This window comes from Ceratina calcarata, unplaced genomic scaffold (assembly GCF_001652005.2).
Source record: "Ceratina calcarata isolate Rehan_Ccalc_2016 unplaced genomic scaffold, ASM165200v1 scaffold203, whole genome shotgun sequence".
NCBI lineage: Eukaryota > Metazoa > Arthropoda > Insecta > Hymenoptera > Apidae > Ceratina > Ceratina calcarata.
The window spans coordinates 386,505-411,801 of NW_017141919.1; the positions used below are offsets into that span (position 1 = coordinate 386,505).

At 39.9% G+C, this 25,297-nt stretch overlaps 1 protein-coding gene across 1 annotated transcript in view; it reads left to right on the forward strand.

The window, feature by feature from the left end:
* The window catches only part of UBL3 (ubiquitin like 3), a 97,071-nt gene that overhangs the window by 54,943 nt on the left and 16,831 nt on the right, over positions 1 to 25,297 (forward strand). The window contains exon 2 of the mRNA XM_018019728.2: positions 23,578 to 23,686. Coding sequence (XP_017875217.1) covers positions 23,578 to 23,686 — 109 coding nt within the window. The remainder of the gene's footprint in view (positions 1 to 23,577; positions 23,687 to 25,297) is intronic.

The following is a 25,297-nucleotide window of genomic DNA, read 5'->3' on the forward strand; positions in this document are numbered from 1 at the left end:
ATAAAAAAATGCATCATTCTCACAGTAAAATACAATTTGTAGTATTTAATGGAAAAAACAAATGTTTATAATTCGTTTCTTAATTTTATTTGTAGAAATAAGAATTTGCACAAACATCGGCAGTATAACCGACTGACCGCTCTACATTTATTAGAATGCAATATAAAATTATTAATATTTTAATATATTCTGTCTTTCACTCGGCGTAAGTAAAATAATATTGTTAACAGTTTTACTGTTCCTTATCACGTTGAATTTATTGTTGAGCTTATATCCAGTCCTCCGTACATTTGTATAATGCTTGATTAGACATCAGTTGGACTGTACATTAAAAACTTTTATACTTGTGAAATGCATAATGCTGTATACATGTAAACTGGAAAGTTAGTTCGGAAACTTCTCCAAGCGAGCCATCCATCGCGAAAGTTGCAATTAGATTCGCAGCGGGTACAAATAACTTCGCGAACGAAACTTCTTACGGTAGCAAGATTTTTGACGCTGTTTCGAGCAGAACGACGTGGCTGCTACACAGCCGTAAGAGCGAGACAGGCAGGTCGAGATATCTCGATCGCGGCAGCAATTACGTTACTCCTTTGTTCGTCGTCGAGTTGTTAACTTAATCCCCGAAGAGAGGAACGACACAGCCGAGGTTGCGACGCGACGATCCGTTCCTCTCTACGTGCTCCGCAATCTCAATGGCTGGGAACAATTGTAAGTCCGAGAAATTAAATATCGAAATGTTCGAACGACCAGCGACTCGCGATAATTAACTTCGTTGAAATCTACAAACGAGGCTACATTGTTCTACACCGGCCCCAAAAAAGCAACGCCGCGCCGCCGGGTGGATAATAAGGGAGCCGCGATCGATCAATACGCCACCCGTTTTAAGGATATCCCCGATTTCAACCCTTATACGAGATACGGCCAATCCATTTAACCCCATGAAAACAGTGAAACAACGTGATTACTTTTGTGCCTGGGAAAAGCATTATCTCATAGTCAGTATCTGCATTAATTTTAACCTTTACCTAAAATGTATTAAAATATTCAATAGCATGCTTAAAGAAAAACGTGTACTAGAACAGGCGTGAGTTAATCGATTAAGTTAATGAACTGAAAGTGTTGCAAATATAATATTGTGTTAGATGTTAGTAGGTTAAACTTTGATCAATGGCAGGACATTTATGTCGACCAGTCCTGTTATGGTACCAATATATTGTCAGAGTTTTTATTCCACACATTCTGGAGGGAATTTCTACGGCTTGTGGTATCTAGCTCGCGATATTTGCGTTCCAACCGATTCTTTTTTCTCCTAGTTTCGTTTTTTTGTACTCCTCGGTGAATAGGAAGAAGGAATGCCGCGAAATTACGGGCTATTAACCCTAATTGATCCCCGCGTTTTTTTGTCACCACGCACTGCTTATTAGCAACGGAGTTAGATCGAGCACGTTCGTAACAAAAACGCCTCTGCTGGTTAACTTTCTTACTGGTATTGAAAAAAAAAAGAATACTTATAAAATCGATCATCCTCGTTTATTAAGCGTCAGACGGTCAGCCTCGAGCGGACAAAGGAAAAAAGAGACAGCAAAAAGTGTTGCGGTAAATACCAGCGGCTAACATTCCGATCACGCGTGAGTCTGTAAAGGCGAGACTTTGAATAGAAACCAACGCTGCGTGAAGACGAATAAATCCTCGATCGAAGATATAATGGACAATTCACGCGGGTAGAAGTAAAGGGGGAAAAAAATGTAAGTATCGATTAAAACATGGATTCAGGTTTCCGGGACTGTTGGAAGCTGGCCAGAAAGTGAAACTACTCAGCTCTTCAGGTTGCCTATTGGCCTATCCTGCAAGCGCGATGCTTTCAATTCGGATAATGGCGGCGTGTTCCGTTCTAGAGGTCACGGGAATATTTCAGCGAACCCACAATAATAAGTATAGGTCTGAAAACTGACTAGATGAAGTCGACCAGATACAATCGTTATCTCTATCCAGTCGAAAATTTGGTTACAGTTATCGCGTTGCGTTTCGATTCTCTACTGTACCGTGAATATCTGATAGTGGTCGTTATCGAGAAGCCAATTTAATGGAACCAATGTCGAAAACAAAATTGTTCGTACAATCGAGAATTGCAGCTTGGTTACATTTTCAGAAAGAATTTTAATTATTTTACGTGTATCGTTTTCCAATAATATAATTAAGAAGGGACTTTTTTTTCGAGCCCGAGATTCAGTTATCCACTGACGCAGAGGTTCGTGACCGACACATTCAGATTCCTATAGGAAGTGCAAATTTTTCGCGTCATCACCTTGAGGTATATTATCACTCGTTACGAGTGCTAGCCGACTTGCCCGGGCTGTTAGCAAGCGACGAGCCAGGCACAGAAACATTCATACCGGATGGGGCAGCATTAGTATTTATTAACCTAAGGTCGTCCCGTAATTGACGTAATTACCAGCTCGAGATATTTCGTGAAGATTGGGAAAATTACTCGTATCAGCCGTACACACCCAACCATATCTTTGTAATTTAACGATATCTTTTCCTATACAATTCTCATATTTCGGAAATCATTTTTCCATCTCCATTGTCGCTAATTAACGAACCTATTAGAATACTAAAATATTACTGTACATCCTTCCATTAAATTTTCAGTAAATGATTTTAGAGCCAAACTAATTTAGCTTATTAAAATGAAGAAACGAAAACAATTACTTACCGTTGTTAAGTGTTTCTAATATAAGTGAAGGATCGTATTGGAAAATAGTTTTGAACTTGAACTCTCGAGTTATTAGCCAGCGCATCAATAGATGTTATCACCCGCCCTGTTCCCAATTATCGATTAATGCACAATTTATATGATAATGCATCGATCGCAAAAGAACGAGGCTCGCTACCAGCCACTGCCACGCTGCGCTCTAGTGCCAATACATATATTCAATTATCGGTCCTCTCGTTGGCCCGACTAAACCGCGCCACAGCCTCAATATTATTAAACCTTAATTCGTGCTCGTTGTAAAACGCGACACGATTATTTATGCATTAGCGACAAGAGCAGCTCTTTCCGCTCGAACGGCAGTAAATCAAACACGGGCCGAATCTAAAACCGAATCTCAATTAACGAATTTGCTTGTTGGTTTAATAGCGTGCGACATCGATAGCCAGTTTTCGACACGTTTCCTCCGGCCCGGTAAACGACGTTGTCGTCCCACGTAATAATAAATCAGGCCCCCGGTCATCATTCATAGCCGTTAGTTAACGACACGGGAACTACAATTATTTTAATGGTCCTGTCTACCGTGCTGGGAATCCCGTCTCGCTTTATATACTGTCGCTCTCCTCGCGTGGCCATCCGTGCCCGTGTCCATGTCCGTGACATCGACGCCAGCCAAGCCCCCGGACACCATCGATAATCTCTGCGGCTACCAGTTAGATGGATTTTATTGATAGCACGCTTACGCACCGTTGTTGTATATTCCAATCAGATTTGTATTTACCAGTTGTTTTGACTCTAACGTTTGTACAGCCCAGGAAATCTTGGAACACTCAAAAGGACTGTCTATTAAAGAATCTGATAAACTATTCATATTAATAACTGTCAAAAACTATCTCAGTTGGAAAGCTGTAATAAATCATTAAATAAGTCGCGTGATTACGGATTGTATGCATGTATAGAAAAATTATGTATTTTGCATAAAAATCTGCAGTCCACTTATTAAATTGCAAACAGTTTTATTTTCGAGCCGTGTGAAAATGATAAGTGAAAGGCGTTTAAAGAGATTTTACAGATAGCTAGGTAGATATTGCGTGGGGTTTCCAGTCTTACTGGATTGAAATTCCTTCATTGTAAACTGGTTAATAGATGCCGATGCGCAAGATATTATCTCTAAATGTTGAGAAATGATGTAAAAACGGTTTGGTACAAGTTTCAAGTAAGAGGATATTGTAAAACTGTTGAACATTGTCCGCTACTCTTTATTCTTCTAGATATTGTTAACTTATCTATTGTAATGGAGAACGAATTATTTTATATTGAATTCAGCAGACTGAATGCAGGCTTTCGTTCCCGTTGTTATCGTATTTCATGGAGAAGTACCTTTCTCATAAAACAATTTTAAAATCGAGAAAGCTATGTTTTTATATTTGAAAGAAATTCAATGGCAAATTACGAAAGACCGGTCGGAGTTAGGAACAATAAGGAAGTATTTGGAAGCATTTTGCCTTGCGTCATCACGTTGCATAATAAAACTTCAAACTCTTTTAATATGCTTCAATAACTTCAACAAGATTTTCTATATTTTCGGTGCACTATTTAAGATCATGGATTAAAAACCGATGAGTTAAAATACTCGCGTTTTGACTAATATTATATAATAATAATGAATAATAAGAAAGTGAGCAATAAAAATGGTTGCTCTATTAACAGGATTATACACGCTATAAAGAAACGCTACGTTTTAGCTTATGATAGAGACAACAATGGCCGTATAAATTCCTCTTTTAAAAGCATCCATAAACCTTCCATTCGCGTGAATTGGGTATACACTTCCGTCGATCGACGCATTCCGTTTGGATGGAGCCGCGCATCAGATACCATCAATTATGCACGCAACGCTAAACGCTTCCCTCTTGAAAATCTCACGGAAACTATTCTCAAGGTGTACCCTCGTACAAATCTAATCTCACGGCGCATTGAGGAGCCCCATCCTATATCGAGTAGCAGTGAAGTTCGGAGTTCGAGCAACAAAAATCCCCTCGATTTGAATGGAAAACGACTCGAACGCTCGTCGGCTCGGTGTCGTTTTGCGTTGAAGGAGGGGCTAGACCTCGTTCTCTTACCTGGAACGTGGATTTTTGGGAGGCTGAAGGAAGCCTACCTGGCCAGGTGTTGCAAGGCCGGGTTTCGTAGAAAACGGCCACGCAGCGAGTGTAACTCGACTCGCTGAAAATCGGACCCGGTCGTTAACTTAGGACCGTTTTCGAGGATAATTTCCACGAAGCATTCGTATGCGGTTTGCGTTGCTTGTTTGCCGCTCGTTTCGTTCCGCCTATTTTCTTCATAGGCACAACATTTCGAAAATTTGATTTCATTTTAAGGTTGTATGAGAGGTCGCTGACAAAAATGTAACAAATTTCATAGAACTATGGGTATTTAAAAAGATAATCCTTGACGGAATATTTTTCGTATATGTTCCAATATTTCAACTCCAATATCGACTTTTGCCAGGCGTTTGGATAGGAGTGTACTTAATTCGCGACAGAAAATAATGAGGTCATAGAAATTTATAAATTATAGAAAGCACTTAATTCAGAATTATAAATAAAACTGATTTACATACATTAAAGATATTTATCTGCATATTTCATATTCAGTCATATTAATCCTTCGACGAGAGGGCAATATATTATTATTCGGTTGCTTATTTGAATAAAAAGGCGTTATCATTTATAGGAACGTGACACGTGAAAAAAGCCACGATAAAAATTGACCATTTTATGAAACGTAGTAAAGTATCCTTGTACAAAGAAAAAATCGTGGCAGAATTGCCCCAGCATGTTTCTTTGGCTTCGATGAAAGGGGTAGTATATTAGAGACCGCAACGTTTCCACGTGCCACGGGGTGACCTATTTCAGCTTTTAATGAACCTTTCTTTTAAAGTATATCGAACGGAAAAAAAGGAGAAACATGTACCTGCGGTCGTTTTCAGATAAAACATGGTAAATCTGGGCAAAGAAAATTTCAAACTAATAGCAATTTTTGAAACCGAATCGAATATATATGTACTATATAAAATAACAAAAATATTATATTTATGAACTAATTTTATTTGAAAGAAATTGAATGTTAATTTTTACATGGATATCGTTCAGAAAAACGAATATTAATTTCCGATTCGTAACGATCAGAAACGGCGTGGTATCCATCGACTCTGATTGTGTCGATCACTCGTGTGGAGCCTGAAAGAAATCTTTGGAAGAAGCTGTTTCAACTGAGCCCGAAGAGGGAGGAGAAGAAGCGAAGGAACTCGGTCGAACAATGGCCGGTCGTTATCTTGACCGGCATTTCGCCGTAATTTCTGCGAAAGCCTCGCTCGCCAGTCCCTTTTTTCGCCGTTCCTTTTTCACGTTTTGCGTTCTCGCCGCAGGCACGCATTGTGTTCGCGCTGTATCCGTACCCGTGAACACGATCGCCCCAACAATGCGCCGCCATTGACTCTCTCTCGCCTGGTATCGTCGGGCCACGAGCGAGAAGAATGGAGGCGAGAGAGCGAGCGGTTACGTACGGATTCACCTTGCTCGCGGTTTCTCGCGTGCGACCCACGGTTCACCGGTATGTACTCTGCTATCTGCTACCCATTTCAAGAAGACAACTGGAAGTAGAGAATTCGTGTTGACCCGTTGTGCAAATTTGTCCGAGATCAATGCGAACTATATAACTTTCTTCATTCGAATATACCTCGTTTTAGATCACTCGGTTCAAGTTAGTTTCGAGGATACGCTTCGTGGCTCTATTGTTCACGTATACAGTAGAAGAATTTCTACAATAGATACTATGTCATGTATCTTCAATATAAAATTGATCAACATTTCAATTATCCTGCTGGTAAATAATGTGACAATATCTTTATTGTAACTCTTGTCAAAGTACACGAAATTATTTACTTCGATCCATAACAATGAATGAAAATAAAATGATAAAAAATTCATATTTGAAAGACTGAAAGGCAGTTCATACGTATTTATATAGGATCTACATGGAAGGAAATTTTAACCACTTAACAATGCTAACGCAACAGATATCATCATAATCGGTCTCAATAATGACGATTGCAACGAACGGTGTTTTGTGCGATAATTAGCGTGCATGACAATCGTTGCGCGAGACACTTATGAAGATAATCAACGGGCAAGGTTGCGCGTATCTGCCTTCATGGGTCATTAATTCGTCTTTGTTTATATGTATAGGCCGTTATCTCCGCGCGTATCTACAAATAATGTTCCATTGTGCCCAGGAAAATTAGTTCTTATCGCGTCGCTATGAAAGAGAGTCTCATTTTTTCAATTCTCTCCTATAACACTAAAGCTCCTTATGCTTTTTTGCCTCGTTCTACTCATTGTTAGCAACGTTTATAATGATTTTGCGATATTTCCATAATCTCAAACGCTCCCTATATGCACAGAAACTAAAATGTCTATTGTCTATTTTATTACGTTTGTATTATTCTCGCTTTTTTGTCTGGCCGTTCGGTACAAATTTTGTTAACTCGCTATGTGAAACCTAATAGCGAAAATTGATTGAAAAATTTCATACACACAGGACGAAAAAGCAGAAAGTAATTATTTAAATAAAAACAAAATGTTAATACACCACGTTTTTAAAACGGACTAAAAAGTATAAAATAATTATGAAACACTTGTAAGTTTTAAAACGAAAAACGTGGAGCGCATGCTATACATACATAATTGATGCATGAATAGTGCGCCCCATGTTTTTCGTTTTAATTCCTACTAGTATTTCATAATCATTTTATACTTGTTACTCCGTTTTAAAAACGTGGTGTATTAAATTTTTTCATATCATGCAGTTTGTTAATTATGGAACGACCAAATGTTATGTTATAATTGATGACAGTTTTCACTCGTACTGACTGTATGAAGCGATCACCGGTGAAAAAGATGGAGCACCTTAAAAATATCAAGTGAAATACTGCGTGAAATATTGCGCGAGATATCGCGAACACGGCATCGTTCATTTCGACGTTGAATCCCATTGTCCTTTCCTCTCGTTTATCTGACGGCCATCGCGATATCGGTCTTTGTGCGAATACGTGCCGTGTTACTTTATTAGATCCGCCTATTTTTACCATTCGCGGGGATGGTGCTGTCCCGCTACGTTCGTTATTAATTTCCGAGGACTCTTTGGAACGACTGCGATAAAATCGGCGGGGATTGTTCGGCCAGATTTATTTAACAGGAGATATGTTCGTTTCGTTCGGAAATGGAAACTCGGATTCAAACAGTGAAGCGTGAACGTTTATTTTTAATCTTAATTACGAATATTTCCAGTTCGCGATATTCAACAACGTGGAATATGTATTTAGTGGATATATCAAGATTGTTCGCCACTGCTTTCTCTCTATTCTCGTTGATTCGCGTTCAGAGTCACGAGATCAGAAAGTTACTCGAATGCACGATAAACGTTTCTCCTCGACGTTTCTAGGCAAGCGTTGCCGAAAACGCTTCCGTGTTTCACGGTCTCACAATCCAATTACAGTTCAGAATCGGTTTGGAGTGGAGGGACCGACGATTAAAGGGGCGCACTTTGTGCATCGTTAGCGAGTGCCGTCCCGCGAAAATCCCTGCCTCGTTAAAATTACGTTTAAAAGGGGCTCCACCGCGGGCGGCCACCCTTCATCCGTCGTCGAAAATGAATTCCAACCTCGCGGTGTCAAGTGCGACGGAACTGTTCTTCGCGACTTCAAAAAAGACCTTGCCGGATTAGGTAGAAAGTTAGGACACCGACAAAAGTGCTCGCGTAAAACACAATTGAATCTCTTGAAGAGTTATCCATTACGCTCATCGCAAACGCTCTTCGCATTTACGATCCTCTTCAGAATTTTGCCTTAAAATTCGTCTGCGGATTTTTATGTACTTATAGAAAATTTGTATGTAAACGAATGCACATAAACTGTAAGAAAAATGTCATAAACTTTATTAAGAAGATTTATTACAAATTATGCTACGACAGCTGTTACAAGAAAAAAACGAAGTAACTGTGGCCTGAATTAAACCAGGAAGATGATAAAGCACTACAGAGGAATCGGACGTATCTCAAGGAAGCTAACGCGTGTAAACTCCTTTGTTCTGTCAACCGTGATCGTGATTTACAACGAATCATGATTTCGACGTACGTGGCTATATTAAAAGAATTTATAATGAATCATTGAAACAGAAGAATCAATTGATGCATTGAATATGTGACCAGTCATTGTGCTTATCGTCAATCTTACAAAGGAAAAACTGAAATCGATGATAACGAGTCTTCGTTTCTTTGATGACTTATTGTGTCAATGTTTGATACAAATAATGGATGTAAATACCTTTGTGAAGAAAGTTTTGTAAAACTAGCTAAGTATGTCAAATGTTGCTCAGAGATAAGAAATGTGGTTCTTATGATTATACTTGAAAAATTTGTGGTTTGAAGTTGTATTAAAATGTGCATTGTGATGTTTTTGAAGAGCACCTATTCATATTTTACAGAAATAATTTGAAGTTTTGATCGAAGACGAAAGTAAGATATTATATGGTGAAAAACTATTTCACAGAAAGTTAGGTACTCTTTCTGGGAAAGAAGCCAAAGATTTTAATGTAAAGTAAAACATTGTTAATATCAATTTAGGAAATGGAATTAAAACAAGAATTTCTGTTTAAAAATAATTCTTTACCCTTTTAGCTAATGATTTTTTTTTTATGTAAAATATTTTTTATCTACTGTATGTCCTTGGATATCGCACACATCTTTTCATACAATTTTCCTGTAATTTAGAGTAAAATCTCATGCATAACTCTGCTAAGCAATGAAAAAATTCATGGGTAGTGGAAAATGTATTTCACAGGCAGTGCTATCAAAAATATGATCCCTAATGCGGTCGAGACTACGTTAATCTTTTCCGAAATAAAATTGAGCTGGTTAATCAAAGGGAGTCGGCTCTTGCGTTGTGTCGCCTGTGCCTCAGATAAAACGTATTCGCCGCATACTTTTGACCCGCATCTACGTAGTTTGGATGAAAAAGCGACGGCGCATCGGTGCATCCCTGCGCGATGGTGAGACGAGGTGCCCTCCCAAAGGGGTAGAGCGACGCTCGGGATGCGGTACGTTCGTTTTCTGGCGGAAGCGTGTCGGAGCCGTTATCTGCGCGGTCGGAGCCAACCGAGGCCACGTTCGACTCGTGGCGACTTTCCTCTGAATAATTCCTGGTATCTCGTTGACCCATCTCGGGAAACGCACACGTGGGAGGGGTACAGAGACGAAGGGAGGGAAGAGCGTCGGGTCGCTCGAGCGACAGCTTTGTGGCGCCTCCGGAGCGAGAGAAAACGGGGGATGTAAGAGGCGGGCGAACTCTCGCCCTTCTTTTCTCTCAGCGAACTTAATATTCAACGCGTTTCGTGTCCCGAAAAAAATTGCTGCTATTACCCACGGAATTTGTTCCCCGGTGACTCATAGTCCCCGATTATTGACGTATCTGCGTTAGAATCTAGACTCCATTTTGTAACTAGTTAAGGGAGCATTTTTTTAAATTATAGAACCTTTGTTCATGCAAAAAAATTCAGGTCTATAATGTCCTTGGATATCGCACACATCTTTTCATACAATTTTCCTGTAATTTAGAGTAAAATCTCATGCATAACTCTGCTAAGCAATGAAAAAATTCATGGGTAGTGGAAAATGTATTTCACAGGCAGTGCTATCAAAAATATGATCCCTAATGCGGTCGAGACTACGTTAATCTTTTCCGAAATAAAATTGAGCTGGTTAATCAAAGGGAGTCGGCTCTTGCGTTGTGTCGCCTGTGCCTCAGATAAAACGTATTCGCCGCATACTTTTGACCCGCATCTACGTAGTTTGGATGAAAAAGCGACGGCGCATCGGTGCATCCCTGCGCGATGGTGAGACGAGGTGCCCTCCCAAAGGGGTAGAGCGACGCTCGGGATGCGGTACGTTCGTTTTCTGGCGGAAGCGTGTCGGAGCCGTTATCTGCGCGGTCGGAGCCAACCGAGGCCACGTTCGACTCGTGGCGACTTTCCTCTGAATAATTCCTGGTATCTCGTTGACCCATCTCGGGAAACGCACACGTGGGAGGGGTACAGAGACGAAGGGAGGGAAGAGCGTCGGGTCGCTCGAGCGACAGCTTTGTGGCGCCTCCGGAGCGAGAGAAAACGGGGGATGTAAGAGGCGGGCGAACTCTCGCCCTTCTTTTCTCTCAGCGAACTTAATATTCAACGCGTTTCGTGTCCCGAAAAAAATTGCTGCTATTACCCACGGAATTTGTTCCCCGGTGACTCATAGTCCCCGATTATTGACGTATCTGCGTTAGAATCTAGACTCCATTTTGTAACTAGTTAAGGGAGCATTTTTTTAAATTATAGAACCTTTGTTCATGCAAAAAAATTCAGGTCTATATATATTCAAAGAATTGTTTTGTTAAAATCTCTATTAACAATACATTTCAACTGTACATGTTTACAATACATAGATAATGTAAAGATAATGTAAGGCTGATCGAGATTAGATACGGCGAACTAACCTAGTGCCTTTCCGGGAAAGGTTACTAAAACACAAAAATGAGTACTTGAAAACAAGGTCGAGTCCATCCACGCTCTCGTGAACTTTTATTTTATTGAGCATCTTGAGTGCCCTTCCGTATAGCGCGTATTATATGAAACCGGCATCGAGATCGGATGGACTGCATCTATGTATTACGCGTATATGTACTCAGACAACTATAAATCGCTTAAAATTATAGTTATTAGAGAAACATGGAGGGGTAACGAAATGTATGCGTTTCGCTTGTGTCCTTGACTAGAACACGTTATATCCGTAGTGACAAATGTGAGAGAATAAAAATATATCTTCTCGTTGCGTTAAGCTGTTTCATGAAAGAGAAAAATAGGCATTGTAAAAAGTGGGCCAATTAATCAAGATCGCCGGAGAATGTTTATTCACCCCGTTAATCTTTTACCTTCACTGTTTGCTAATTTTAAACACAGGAAATGAAAATCCGCGAGCACGTCATTCGTGACGTAGTTCGCAGCGAAGGAAGCAATTTCTACAGCTCGATGTATCCCGAGGAGCAATCTTTTTAATGCCGTTTAATGCCCGAACTAAAAATAACCTTTCTGCTTAATGCCGGCGAAAAAGGAACAACCGAAACCGAAGACAATCTCTCGCTACTCTGCTCCTTCGACCGCGTCTCGTTCCACCTCGCCAGAAACGAGAACCGAATTTTAGATCTCAATAAAAGGATCCCAGTTTCCCCAGTTACGTCAACAAATCCTCCGCTCGTGACGTAGCACAAGGTCCTCGGCAATAACTTCCCTCGACCCAGCGATCGATAGAACCGCTCGCTTTGGTCAGACCAAAAACTCGTTTTCTCTTACTCTCGAGAACTCGGAAAGACCTTGTTGACTGTGCTTCTTACTTTCTGTTTATCTCACAAAAAGATATGAGATACGTATACCAGAATGAGTAATTAATTGTTTAAAGAGAAACGATTAGACACGACTGAAGTCCATTACAGTAATCGCATAACAAACAGAAAGAATAAACTTGGATTATTTTAGTTGATCGATCCATTTGGCTCCATCAATTAATTATACAAAATTCCCCGAGCAATAATTCACATGCGCATTACGTGTTAACGTCTCCGGATGCGTGTTCGCTGAAAAGAAAATGTAATAACGCGACGACGACGACGACGAGGCGACGGCACAGTAGCAGCAACGGTGATGAAAAAAAAGGTAGAGGATGAAAAAAGGGGGGTAGCACGCGAACGAATGTCGTATGAAATTATAATTGCATTCAACGACGGAGGCGCTGCCGCCTCTCATTTGTTAAGCAAGTCGTGCATTGACGTCACGCGACTAGGGTATATGGAAAACTCGGCCTCCGCGAAAACACGATTGTATTCTTTAACGTGCGGTTTGAAATACGATCGCTCGAGGTATCTAAAAAAAATACTTTTACACATGTTTTTAGTTGTAAAAACTTTTACGAAGGTTATCATTCCCGCTATCTCTATAATCAGACTCTTGTTTTACGTGCAAATGATAACGTTTATAGAAAATAACACGGTATGTGTATTAAAAAGGGACATTTTTATAGAAATTTTTAATGATCTATACACAGAAATTTCGTATCTTTCTGCCTCGTAGAATCATTTTTCTATATTTCTTACTTACTACAATTTTCTAAGGACAGGCAAAGTCCATAAAGACAGAAAGATAAAAGATAAATTAAGTATCAAAGCCGTTGTCACAGAATCGTTGAAATTTCTTTGACTTTCAAGTGCCAGTCGCATATGAGACAGTAATTCATTTCGGTTCACAATGTTCGTTCGGTGAATGGAAAATATTCGTCTCGCCCCATGTTTCATCGACCGGCACCACCAAAACCAGCGTGGCAAAAGTTATATCGGAGGGATGATGACAGTGCAGACGACGCGCGACGTCCGTTACGGCGCGTTGTTCCCCCGGACTCTCCGGAGGTGTAGTTCCTATCGACACACATTCAGACGCTGATTTCGTTCGTTTTCCGAGAAGGAGTTCGAACCTGGACACCGCCGCCGCCGCCGCGACGATTTTCTGACGAAGGACGCGCGCATCCGCCCGCACCCGTCGAATCTAGGTCGTTTCGCATGCATATGCGCATAGATGCACCCGGTCCTGCACCCGAATGCCCCAATGACCCGGATTCGTAAATCCCGCCGCGGCGTGCTCGCGTAGCCTCAGCCCTGTGACGCCCGCCGAATCAAGGTGAACTCCCCTCGATACTACACGTCTCTCCTCGCTATTAGGCCACTTGTCTTCTTTCTTTGTTCCCCGTTCGCTCCAGTCTGACTGAGAGACGGGTTTCTGCGAATGTCGGAGGCTGTAACCTCGACAGTAGAATTTTTCACTATCCAGGCTAGGAACATGGAACATTTAGCGACTCCTCTTGTAAAAATGAATTATGTAATTCTTCTATAATATTTATGTTCAGCGATTGCATAATTATATTTTGCATTAGAGGTAATTTAGAATACAACATACGACAACTGTGTAGAACATCTAATTAGTTGTAAATGTTATCATTAAGCGAATTTGTTAAACAGTGTCTTATATGATGTGATGCCATGCGTCTACGTTAACGACGCGTCCACCCATTTTCACGCGAGACAACCTCTTTCTCCCGAGTATTTACGTAATAACGCGGTGACCCGTTTCAGTGCTGGCGCTTAAGTATGTAAATTACGCGGAATTACTATTGTGCCGGTCGCGTTAAGCTCCTTATTCAAATCGTTGCTTTTAATCTTTTCCCAGTGACTGATCTGCCACCTTTCAGGGCGATTAATTTCTCGTAAGCCAGAACCATCTTTCTTTCATTCTGACATCTGATTTCTTCTCGTTAGCACAGCTAGTATGTCATAGTAAAACCAGTAATCAAGCCCTGATTTCATTTACTGTACATTTGCGTAATGTGACTCAGTCGACTGGAATTTATGTATTTACAGAATGATTTAATGTGTAGAAAATGTAAAAGTAATATGCAAAAATATGGATAATATATACGTATGAATATTCACATTATTTTTGAAGAGTAAAAAAAGTCTGAATATTGATTTGATTTTTATTTTGCATAAAAATCCACAGGCTGGCGATCAATAATTCTATTCGAGAAGATTAAATTATATTCAATAAAAATTAAATACAGTAACATGTTTAGTTCTGCTTATCTCTTTTAGCAATAAAATTGACGAACGGAATTCTCTAACTGTGTTTTAAGAACAGGGACACTAGTGTATTATTAAATAGAATGAAATTCTATGGAATCTATTCGTCTCTGTATTTCGCCATCGCTCAAGCACTTTTAGAAAATGAAAGATCAATCCTTTCTTATGAGTGAAAGCAGTGAAAGTCGAACAAAACGCATGGCTCAAGACGTTCGATGATACGCAGTTAAACCAGTATAATCCGCAGATCACAAAGGTCAATTTATATCACCTTTTATTAACTCCACTGAGAGTTAATACGATTATTCATAATGCAATACGTATTATCATATGTTGTGAGTGTGGGTGTATATTATCGCCTGTTAGATATTATATTTCTATAATGCCTATCTCGTTTGTTATTCAAACTGAAATAATCGCTCATGTTCATTAACATAATTAGTAACCACTAAAATTTAAATATGATGTATTATAATATTAATATAAGATAATATTAATAAATAAGTAAATGTTAATATAAAAATGTAAAATTTAAATTAAAAATTTGCCTATTCTTCCAGACGAAAGGAATGCATGAGGTATACATAAATTGTATTTCAATATTTTTCGTGCAGATTCACAGATAAAAAAGAAATATTAGCTGTCTAATTTACATGTATTATCTTACATTATACATAAGTTCTTGCGCATTTAATTCTTAGCTAGCTGTCAGTAAAGAGACTTGACAAGCAGAGTGTCGAGGTATTATTGCGTACATACGCTCTCTGACTTGTCAATCCGAAATGGTCAAAGCTGTTGGGGAACACGTATCGATGCTTGAATGTCAGCGTGTCAGCGGCACGACGACGCGACTGCAACATCTAGCCTAACCCGTTTGCTAGATGCGATGAAAAACGATATCAGGACTTGCGAAGCGAAAATAGTGTCGCCTACATACGAATGTATATATCTAAACGAACGATGACGCGCGTAGTAAGAGCAAGCTCATTCTTCCACGGACGTGTTTCATGCACTCCAACTAGCCGCTCTCGACTCCCGGAGCGTAACGCTCCGCGCGAGTGCAGCTCTAACCTAGAATCTTCAAGAAGCTGTATCTCCGTTAGATTCGCCATCATTCCGACGTGACCATAATAAACCATAATCCTTCGCGGATTTCGAAATGACGAACCGAGTCGTGAATCAGAATCGTTGCCTTGGAGTTATTACGGGAATCTCGGTTCGACCCATTAAGTCTCAACATGTTGCGTTCACGTAACATTTTATTCTTAATTCTTTTCAGTATATTAATATCAATAATCGTTGCTTTTCCATGTTACTTAACTAAACTTTACTTCTCTGTAATTATCATATTTCCGAAAAGTACATTACTTCAAATATTAGACACAATTTTATATTACATGTTTTAAACTTTTGGCAGAGACCTTAAGGCTCATACAACCTTAAGTTCAATTAATAAGTAAGTATATTTAATTCATTTGTTTCATTGAAAGGCTTTAATATAAAGTATAATGGACACAAATTGTTTAACTCAATCAAATAATTAGAAAAGTTTATTTTGTAATGAAACAAAGGAGTGTCCTTTTAATAAAGGCTTAATTACGGAAAAACCTTCGCTTCAACTTGAATTTTCTTGCTAACAACACGTGTAACATTTGTTCCCGCGTAACTTGGCTGGGGATAATCTCACGCGTATTTGTCTAACGGATGAACTTCTTAATGGGTTCATTATGCCGCGCGTCATAATTAGTCCAGCGGAGCGTAGAAGAATGCGCGAGTGTTTGGAGGGTGACTTTGAACAGATGTCGTGAATGAATTTGAGAAAAAAAAGGGATCGGTATCGGCTTACAGCTGAACACCGGACCACCGGTGTTTTTTCATCGAGTAGAAGTATTATAGAGAGACGATGAAATATGAGCCTCGGCTCGGGCCAGGTTACGCCTGCATCTTCTTAACTAAATAGGTCCTGCGTGGGGCCCGAGGTACTGTTTTATCAGGCAACAAACAGAATTTTTGTTATCGTAGTCCTAAAATACCAGCATTAATTAATTTTGGTTTTGATGTTAATTCAGTTTTAATTTCTTCAAGTTCAGAATTATCATAAGTTTCTAACAATGACTGTCCTGTTTTGTAAAATGATTGTATTGATTTTTTACAAATAAAGAGAAAGGAAAATGGTCTTGAGCTGACCTTCCTCGCTGCTGTTAATTGCTAACAAAAAGATAGTCTAGAAAAAAGTTGAAGGATATTTCTTTCAATACTTGAAAACATCCTTGGTACGAAATATCAGAAGGGTTTGAAGAACCCGGAAAATTTTGAAAAACCGTACAAATAGGAAAACGTGGAATGTACATTCGCTACATTGCTAGTGACGAAAGCGTCAAAGAGAAATGACATTTTCAATAACGAATGCGTGCTCATAATTTGTCTTCTTCTTTTTTATCGTTTCACGTCTTGCCTTTTGTTAACGCGAGGAACATCGCTTTTCATAAAGGAAAATTAAAAAGGTATAACGAACACGGTCCGTTCGTTACGTTTGCTTAACGAGTGCTTTAACACTCGAACTGTGTAACGAGTGCACTTAACCCATCTGCATTGATAAGTGTGCTGCTAGATTTTTGCAACCTTGATCCTAATCAAACGGATAGCCACGCGGCCGTCTGAATTCCATTGGAAATAATATTGCAAAGTGTTCATCGCTTTGCACCGAAGCTACGTAAAAGCGAATGCTCAAGTCGTTCTAGCTGATTCGATAAAATTGAACGCAAGGTTTTAAACAAGGTGACACCGTTTCTACTTTTGTTCCACGTGATTCATCCACGCGTCTTAATCATTGAGAGCTTTTTCATTCTTCAAGTATATCCTTGTACATTGTCATTGAGTCCGTAAATTCTTAGATATACAACTTTTTCGATTAACCATTTCGCTGGACGAGATATCTCGCAACCCAGTACTGGCCGATTAACGTTTTTAACAATAAATATCGCTATCTAATTACAATATGTTGACACTTACTTATACTTATTTCATATAAAACGTCCATTTATAATCTCGTTGAAGCATAAATGTTTGACTTTAAGTTCCACTGTTCAAATTTCGACAGTGTTTGACCAATTTCATTGTTCGATCGGGCATGTAAATTCGCCTTAACCCGCGTGCCTTCCAGAGAGAGAAATAAAATGATTGTACATATACGCGTCACAGTGGTTGGCGAACACTCGAATATTTCTACCCGGTGGCCTCGTTGTCTATTTTCCAACCACCTCTTCTCTATTCCCGCATCTCTGTCCTATTTTTTTTATTTCGCGAAATCTGAATTTCACCTCACGTACCACGGATGTGACACTTTTTGACACATTTACCGCCCTTTCCCGAGCGCACCGTCATGTATTATCGATAAAAGCGGCGCCAGGAATGTATCGTTCCTATATGACGCTCTCTCTGTATTTTTTACATCGTCGGACAAGGGAAACGCGAAATTCAAGTGGTTTTTTGACCGTTTCAATTTTTATTTATTTTTGGGAATTTCGAAACTACAGGTCCTTCGTTCAATTGCAACAGGAAGACGGAGAGATAGTGTATTAAATTCTCTATTTCGAACGTGCTCGAATTGGACAGGGCGTGAACATTGGTTGCGTTTGACACGATGCAAAACGATTTTCTAGCGCGAGAATACTTCGCAGGTGTCCGTTAGAAAGAATTCTGAAATTGAAAAATGTTAGATTTGAAAGTAATTGACAAATACTTTTCAAATTGTTTCTAAATTCCAGGTTCCAGAAATTTAAAAAAGATTTTTAAATACCAATAATAGCACAGTATGTGTATTTCATGTTGCACATATCTCACACTTTATATACTGTTACATAGTAATCTGACATTTACGAATTCAAAAGTAAATGTGTTAATCACTCGTTTGAAAATAACCGGCGAAACTTATATTAAAATTGAAGACAGGCACTGATTATTTTTTCAGCGTAAACCAGAATAACAAAGAAATTGTATGAAAAATACGATTCGTGAAATCGCTGATAAGAAAACAGAATTTCTCGTTTCATCGAACAATTCTACCGCATAATTCTATTTTCTGGGAAAATTATTCACGAGCGCAAAAAGTCAATTTCCACACCGAAGGAAATATATACCTAATTCCAATAACCAAGTTGAAACCGGGAATTTTCGATTGTTAGGATTCCTGGTTGGAAATTCGACTTCTGTAAACAGACCTCGGGTTTCCGTGTCGCTTATGGCGGCGGCACAAGGGTCATTTGGAATCGGTGCTCGCGACACGATGCATAATACAAATTGGTGTTCTCGCATCTGGTTTCCGGTCGACGAGCGTTTCTAGCGACACGATGCGAAGCGACGATCGATGGGGAGGTCCGCGTTCGATCGTTCCCGAGGGAACAGCGGCACGTTGTTATTACAACCGATGGCCACAGGCGAGCTGTGCCCGTTGCTCCATTAATTAGTAACGAAATTGGTTTAAAATGGATTCGTTCGTAATTCGCTGAAAACATCCCGAGATACCGCTAAATCTATTGTTCCTCCTATTTCTTTTCTCTTCTCTATCCATCTATTGCATTGTTCTCTTTCATTCTATCAATTAAATGTCTCTACCCAGAATAAAGAGTCTCGCAATTGCATTATAAAATAATATTGTTTGAACGATCTCACGTTTTCATCACCAATCCATATACATTCCTGTCCATAATTTTCAAATGCAAGACAAATCGTAAAACGGATAGACGAATGAGACGTTAGAAGCGTACATGCAAAAGTAAACAGAATTTATGACATTTCATTTATCAACCGGTTCTCTCTAATTTCGGTTCTTTTATACGATGCAATCATAGTTAAATATACTTGTGAACTGCACAATAATTTATGATAGCAGCAAGTAGTACTGATATGGTTCCATTGCGTGCGGGAATTTAATGATCATAGAGATCTAAAAATGTAGAAGCGTAATCTAGATGAATAGACAGATTAGTATGCTAATCGTGTGCTATCTCATGATACGGAGTACGTAAAAATATACACCCTCGAATGAAGTGTTAGCAAGTTGCATAGATATGGAAATATAGGTACTTGACTGCGTTTGTAGAAATTAGTTATTCAACGCGAGGAGAACTACACCTGGAAGCATGGAAATTCCACGGGATTATTGAGTTCCAAGTTTCTATTTCTGTTCTAATTTTCACAGATGTTACTAATCGTTTTGTTAATACACTTTTTCATACATTATTTTTGATTTGCATTACGCATATATTTGAAAATTATAATTCGTATCTTCATTTTTAATGGAATCTCAACGTGTACAAAATAAACCTCAACCTTTTGACATCGTGGAGAATGACGAATTACGGTCATTATTACGTCACAATAATTAGTCGAGATAAAACGAAGGGAGGCGAGAGGAGAGGCAGAGGTCGTTCGGGTTGTGTGAGGTTTAGCCGGCTTTCTTCCGGAGCACCGAAACTCTCGGAGCACAAATAAATGAAAGGGCCACGGACGAGGACGAAGGCCGCGGCTACACGTTCACCTTTTGAAGCGGCACTCCTCAAAGCCTACGTCACTTTACGGAACCATCCAACTGCGTCACGAGAACGCTCGTCCCACGAGCCACCTCCCTTTCACCCTTTCACGTTGCACCCGCGACGTCATGCCAACAACAGCTACGCGTCGATACTTGTTAGAGTTTTTATTATTAATCTCCCTCGCCAGCTCGCCTTTTCTTAACAGAACGTACACTCCGTCCATATTTAACGCCGTCCACCCTTTCCCTCTCGATGTTTCTCTCGCTCCGAACTCATCCTTTACCACTCGTCCCATCCGTCTGTCTTTATCTCTGGCCGTTTTATCTTTGAGAACTAATTGTTACCTGAACGTGCGGTTGAACTTCTCGACACGGAGGAGCCGGGAGCCCGGAAAGTGTCGTCAAGCTGAAACAGCTTTCCCCCCACAGCTTTTTAAAAGCATTCAGTCGTGGATGACGCATCAGGTAGCATACACACTGCTGCTGCTGCTGCTGCTGCTGCTGTCTTCCTCTCTTACCTACACAGCAAGCGCGCGGGCGCGGCAAAAAACCGGGTATCGAATGCTACCGCATGAATAAGTCCCTTTGAAGTTTTCCAACATCGGTCTCCACCCACACCGCCCCCGAAAAATCTGCACGGTTTCAACCCCTTTAAACCCGTGCGGTCGCCCTTAAGCCGAGCTCACACAGGTGTTAAATTCAAGCTTCTATATAGTCTCTTTGAATTCACAAGAGATCGACTATTCCGATGAATAGACTGCGCGTTCCTGTGTCCACTCACAAGTTTTCAAATGTTTTCTAAAAATGTAATCCATCTGTTAGAAAATACAAACCAAACATCTTATACTTATAGTTTATTACATCCAACATGACGAGTCAGTTGAAAAATTGTCAATTATCAGAAGTTCACTAAAAGTGAAAGTACGTATCTCTGTTTCTAGAAAATGTTTGTTTACTGTCTTCTATTATAAATGTTTGAACGAACGCGTTCAAATATGACGCATGGGACAAGGTTCTTTGCACAATGGCTAAGTGGAAATATTTGCCGGGTGTAACGCGGTGCCCACATGGTAGTTCCGCCTCGTATGGATTAATTATAAAGTGCGAACTAACGGCATTAACGCATGCCACGGAAGAGTTTTGCATACCATTAAATTCTACATACTTACGACCGCGCTACTGTTGCCGGATTTACGTCGTTTTATTTAATTCTCCATTACGTCGGATCTCGCGAGATATTTCGCTATCCACAATTTGTTATCGTTTCGAGATTTCCATAGCAGTACGCATATTTCCGTTTCCGTGGAATACAGTTTCTTTATCGCAAGGGAAACCTGGGAAATGTTATGTGAATACTTCCAGAGAAAATTTGTACGTAAAACGTAGAAATGTTGCATGGCGTGAGAATATATTGAGTGTATAAGAAATCAACGTTGTAAATTCTTTAATATGACAGCTGTGTGTTTGGTTTTATTAAATATATAATATGCACATGGGCAATAAAAATAATAAGTGGCACCTGACGTAAAAAATAGGAGAGTTAAAAATCATTGAGAATTATTGAAGGATAAAGAGAAAAATCATTTATTGCGTCTGGATTTTATGAATTTTAATCAAAATTGAAAGATAAATATAAGAAATGCATACAATGGACGAAAGTGCATGAAGTGTTAACAGCAAAATACATAATATGATGTTTAAAAGATTAAAGGACATTCTTACTAAATATCATATGTTAAATTGATACTCAACAAATTTCATTTTACATAAAAATTCGCAGTCCAATTATTTTACTTAAATTAAACTTTTTAATTAAATATGATTATTAGAAACTAGAGTTTTTCTAAATTTGCGCAATAGGTTAGTCGCGTAGAAATAAATTTAGGAATTCTCGGATCAGGTTCGATGTTCGAAGGTGAGGGCGTAGCCAGGCGTCGGAGGTGGGAAAAGGGTTACGTGCCAGGGGGCGATTATTCGCGGGACAGGCGACAATGATTTATGCCGTGGCAGGGCTAGCAACGGATTCTTGCGACCGCAGGAACCGCGAGGGGTCACGAGCTCTGCGAGTCGAACCCGCCCGTTTCTCTCTTCCTCTGTCTTCCGGCTCGACCGCGAGGACGCCCGGCTTCGTCGGTAATTATTTATGTTGGCCGGTGTTCGCGCGAGACGGTAATTGAATTTGCGTCCGCCGTGGAACCGCCGCTGACCGTAATTCGTCGGCCGATGAAAGAACGTCGCGCGGGACGGAGACAGATAGAAAGAACGAAGAAACCGGGACGATTAATACGGTCTTAATTGTGCTGACCGTCGCGTCATGCGAGCGAAGCGTATACGCTTGGACGCCAATTGGAAGTCTCGTTAGAGAGGTCTTGCCCAAGTGTGGAAATTGTTGACTTCGCTCGACCATTTTTTTTTTTTTATACACCTCGTACATCTAGTCTTCTTTCCCATACTTATACAGCGCTTGAAAATGATGAGATAGAATGGAAATTGACGAATTGTCTTATATTAACTGCTACATAAAATCACTAGTATTTATAGCTATGTTATATATGGGATAGTTTGCTCATCGTTTCAAGCCTAATCGAACATTCGTCGAATCCACCCTATAACTTATCCACGATAAACTTACCTAACGAGCGCTATCCATTACTGGTTCTCAAAAGTTACAACATCGAGCATTCACCACGTGAGATAAATGTCTGTCGTTAGCGTGAAAAAAAGCTCCTCGACTCCCATAAGCTGGCAGCCCAACCCAGACATATGACTGCTCATAGATGAAAAAATGTCGCTTTTTCTGCCCGTTTACTCCGTAAAGGCTTGGCTACGTGACCGAAACGTAAAAGTCAGGCTCAGAGGTTTAGGACAAAGTCGAGACTAATTCCCTTTCATGCCGCGTGTCCCTACGCAAAGATAGATAAGAAGCGAACTGTATATGTGCACCGTGAACAGTGCACCATCCTTTCCGCCTCGGGTCTCGCAAACCTTTTTTCTTTTTTTGCTTCTCAATGTTCCCCGAGCGTGTACAATCTCTTTCCTCTTTATTTTTGATCCTCGCAAACCAAAGAGGCAGCTTCTGTTGTGCGTGGACCCTCGAAGCGAAGGGAGGAGATACGCCGCGAAAGGGCGCGACATTTGCGATTCAAAATGTTCACAGGGAGGAAATGAAGATTAAGGGCAGCGGAGGGTTTAAACGAACGGGAATTACGACACGTGTACTCGTGCGTGAGAGGGTGCCGAGGGTGCTGCACAGATGATCTATAGCCGCCTCGGATGCCTTTGTCCGGGCTCATTTTGTGAGTCAATATCAGAGGCAAAGAATCGGCCCTGTAGGTACTCGCAAACGTTAATCGAGCACCGCTCGCCCGAGTGTTTCGCAAACGAACTGATTGACGGGGCTAATCCTTCTCAAATTCAAGTCCGTTGCCCTATTCCCTGTGCTAGTTTTATTAGCGACATTTTCACGAGATGCCTTGCCGAATTAACCTTGTGTTTAATCAGACGATAATATTTAGGAAGAAATATTAACGAGCTTGATGTCGTTCTCTGTTGCAGATAAACCTACGCCTTATTCTTGTCAGCGGTAAGACAAAAGAGTTCCTATTCAGTCCGAGCGACTCTGCAGGGGACATAGCGCATCATGTGTTTGAGAACTGGCCGGAAGGTATGTTATTATTTGACTTCTCTCAAATCTCGCTTTCACATAAATCCTACACGTATTGATCGATTACACACAACCTATCCGATGCGAAAATAGTTCCTTTCTTTACAAAGAACGATTGAAAATATTGCAAAAACTGTAGTCGAGATTTTTAGTGAATCTCTTATAAAAATAGGATATTATTGGAATTATAGGATATTATTAAGAAAATAAAATTTACGATAGATTTGCGACGTTATATTCCAGTTTATAAATTTCAACGAGATGAAATTGGGTAGAAACAATGAGCCGCAATTTGTTTTATGACTGTGAGGTGTAGATTGTAGATAATACCAAAGACAGAAACTTTCCTTTGATGCGCTTTATTATTTCGTTTCCTCTTGCTCTTACAACGTGTCCCAGCCGTACGTTTTACAATGTGACTCATGATCGGGAGTGTATATCCAACGAGATAGGGAACAATGGCCGCGAGACACGGAGTCCGATTGAACGTCCTGTAGCGTTAATCTATCACTCAGAATCTCTCCCGACATGGCGCGACATCGAAATTCCCTATCGTCGCGAAACACGGTGAAGGCATCGCATTTGTCGAGTGCTCGCTCGCACAATTATTCTCGCACGCGTCGCTGTGATTTATTACAAATGTGCCCGTTGCACATTTTATACTAAGATTATTAGATTCTATAATATTTTTCTATTAGATTTTTATAATAACGTAGTTCCAGGTTACGTCTAATTGTATACCAAGTAATTGTACAAAATATTGGCCTATTTTTCAATTGTTACTTTCATATTTCTAACAGAATTGGAATGTTCCTGCGATAAATTTTGTTGAGCACGTAGCAAATTATTTTCGTTTTGATTTATAACAAAATGTAACGAGGCAAAGTAATTGTATCCTCGTGGAAGAAATTTAAACTTTAGAGACAAAACGTACGAGAACGTACGCATGATATACGTACTTCAATCTACTAAACGCGTCATTGACCAGTCCCGTCTGTCTATACGCAATGTCGTTCCAGTGTCTACACGCTGCACTGTCTATCTACTGTTTTTTATGCCCGTCACTGTCGAGCTACGCGGAGCACGAAAGTACCGGAATTGAAAACGATCGTGGGAACGTATAGGCCGTGAAACATCGTCGCCTATCGTGAGATTTATCAGAAACGCCGACTACGATTCAATTGAACGTTGGCGTAACGTGGAACGGTGAAACGTGAAGTAATAATTTCGTAACGGGCCGAGGAAGTGTGATTTATCGCGTCTGTAACCGTACTCTTTTAGCACAAATGATCCTTACAATTCTGCCACTTCACATCGTTAAATTAATTATTTTTCAACGATGTGAATAACAGATACATACAAGCAACGAACTCGTTGAGATCTTGGATTCTTCCTCTTTAGTCTCGCCTCGCTTCATTTCGTTATCGTTAATGGCAAGATTAAATTCGAATTAGCGATCACAGTCGTTTATATAGTATAATTTAAAAAATTGCAACATTTTGATAAAATCTCAAATTACAACTGATTAAAGACGTATCAGCTATACAATCCCTGCCAAAAGTGACGTAAATACGAAATATTGAACTTTATATACTTTATAGGGACAGAAAG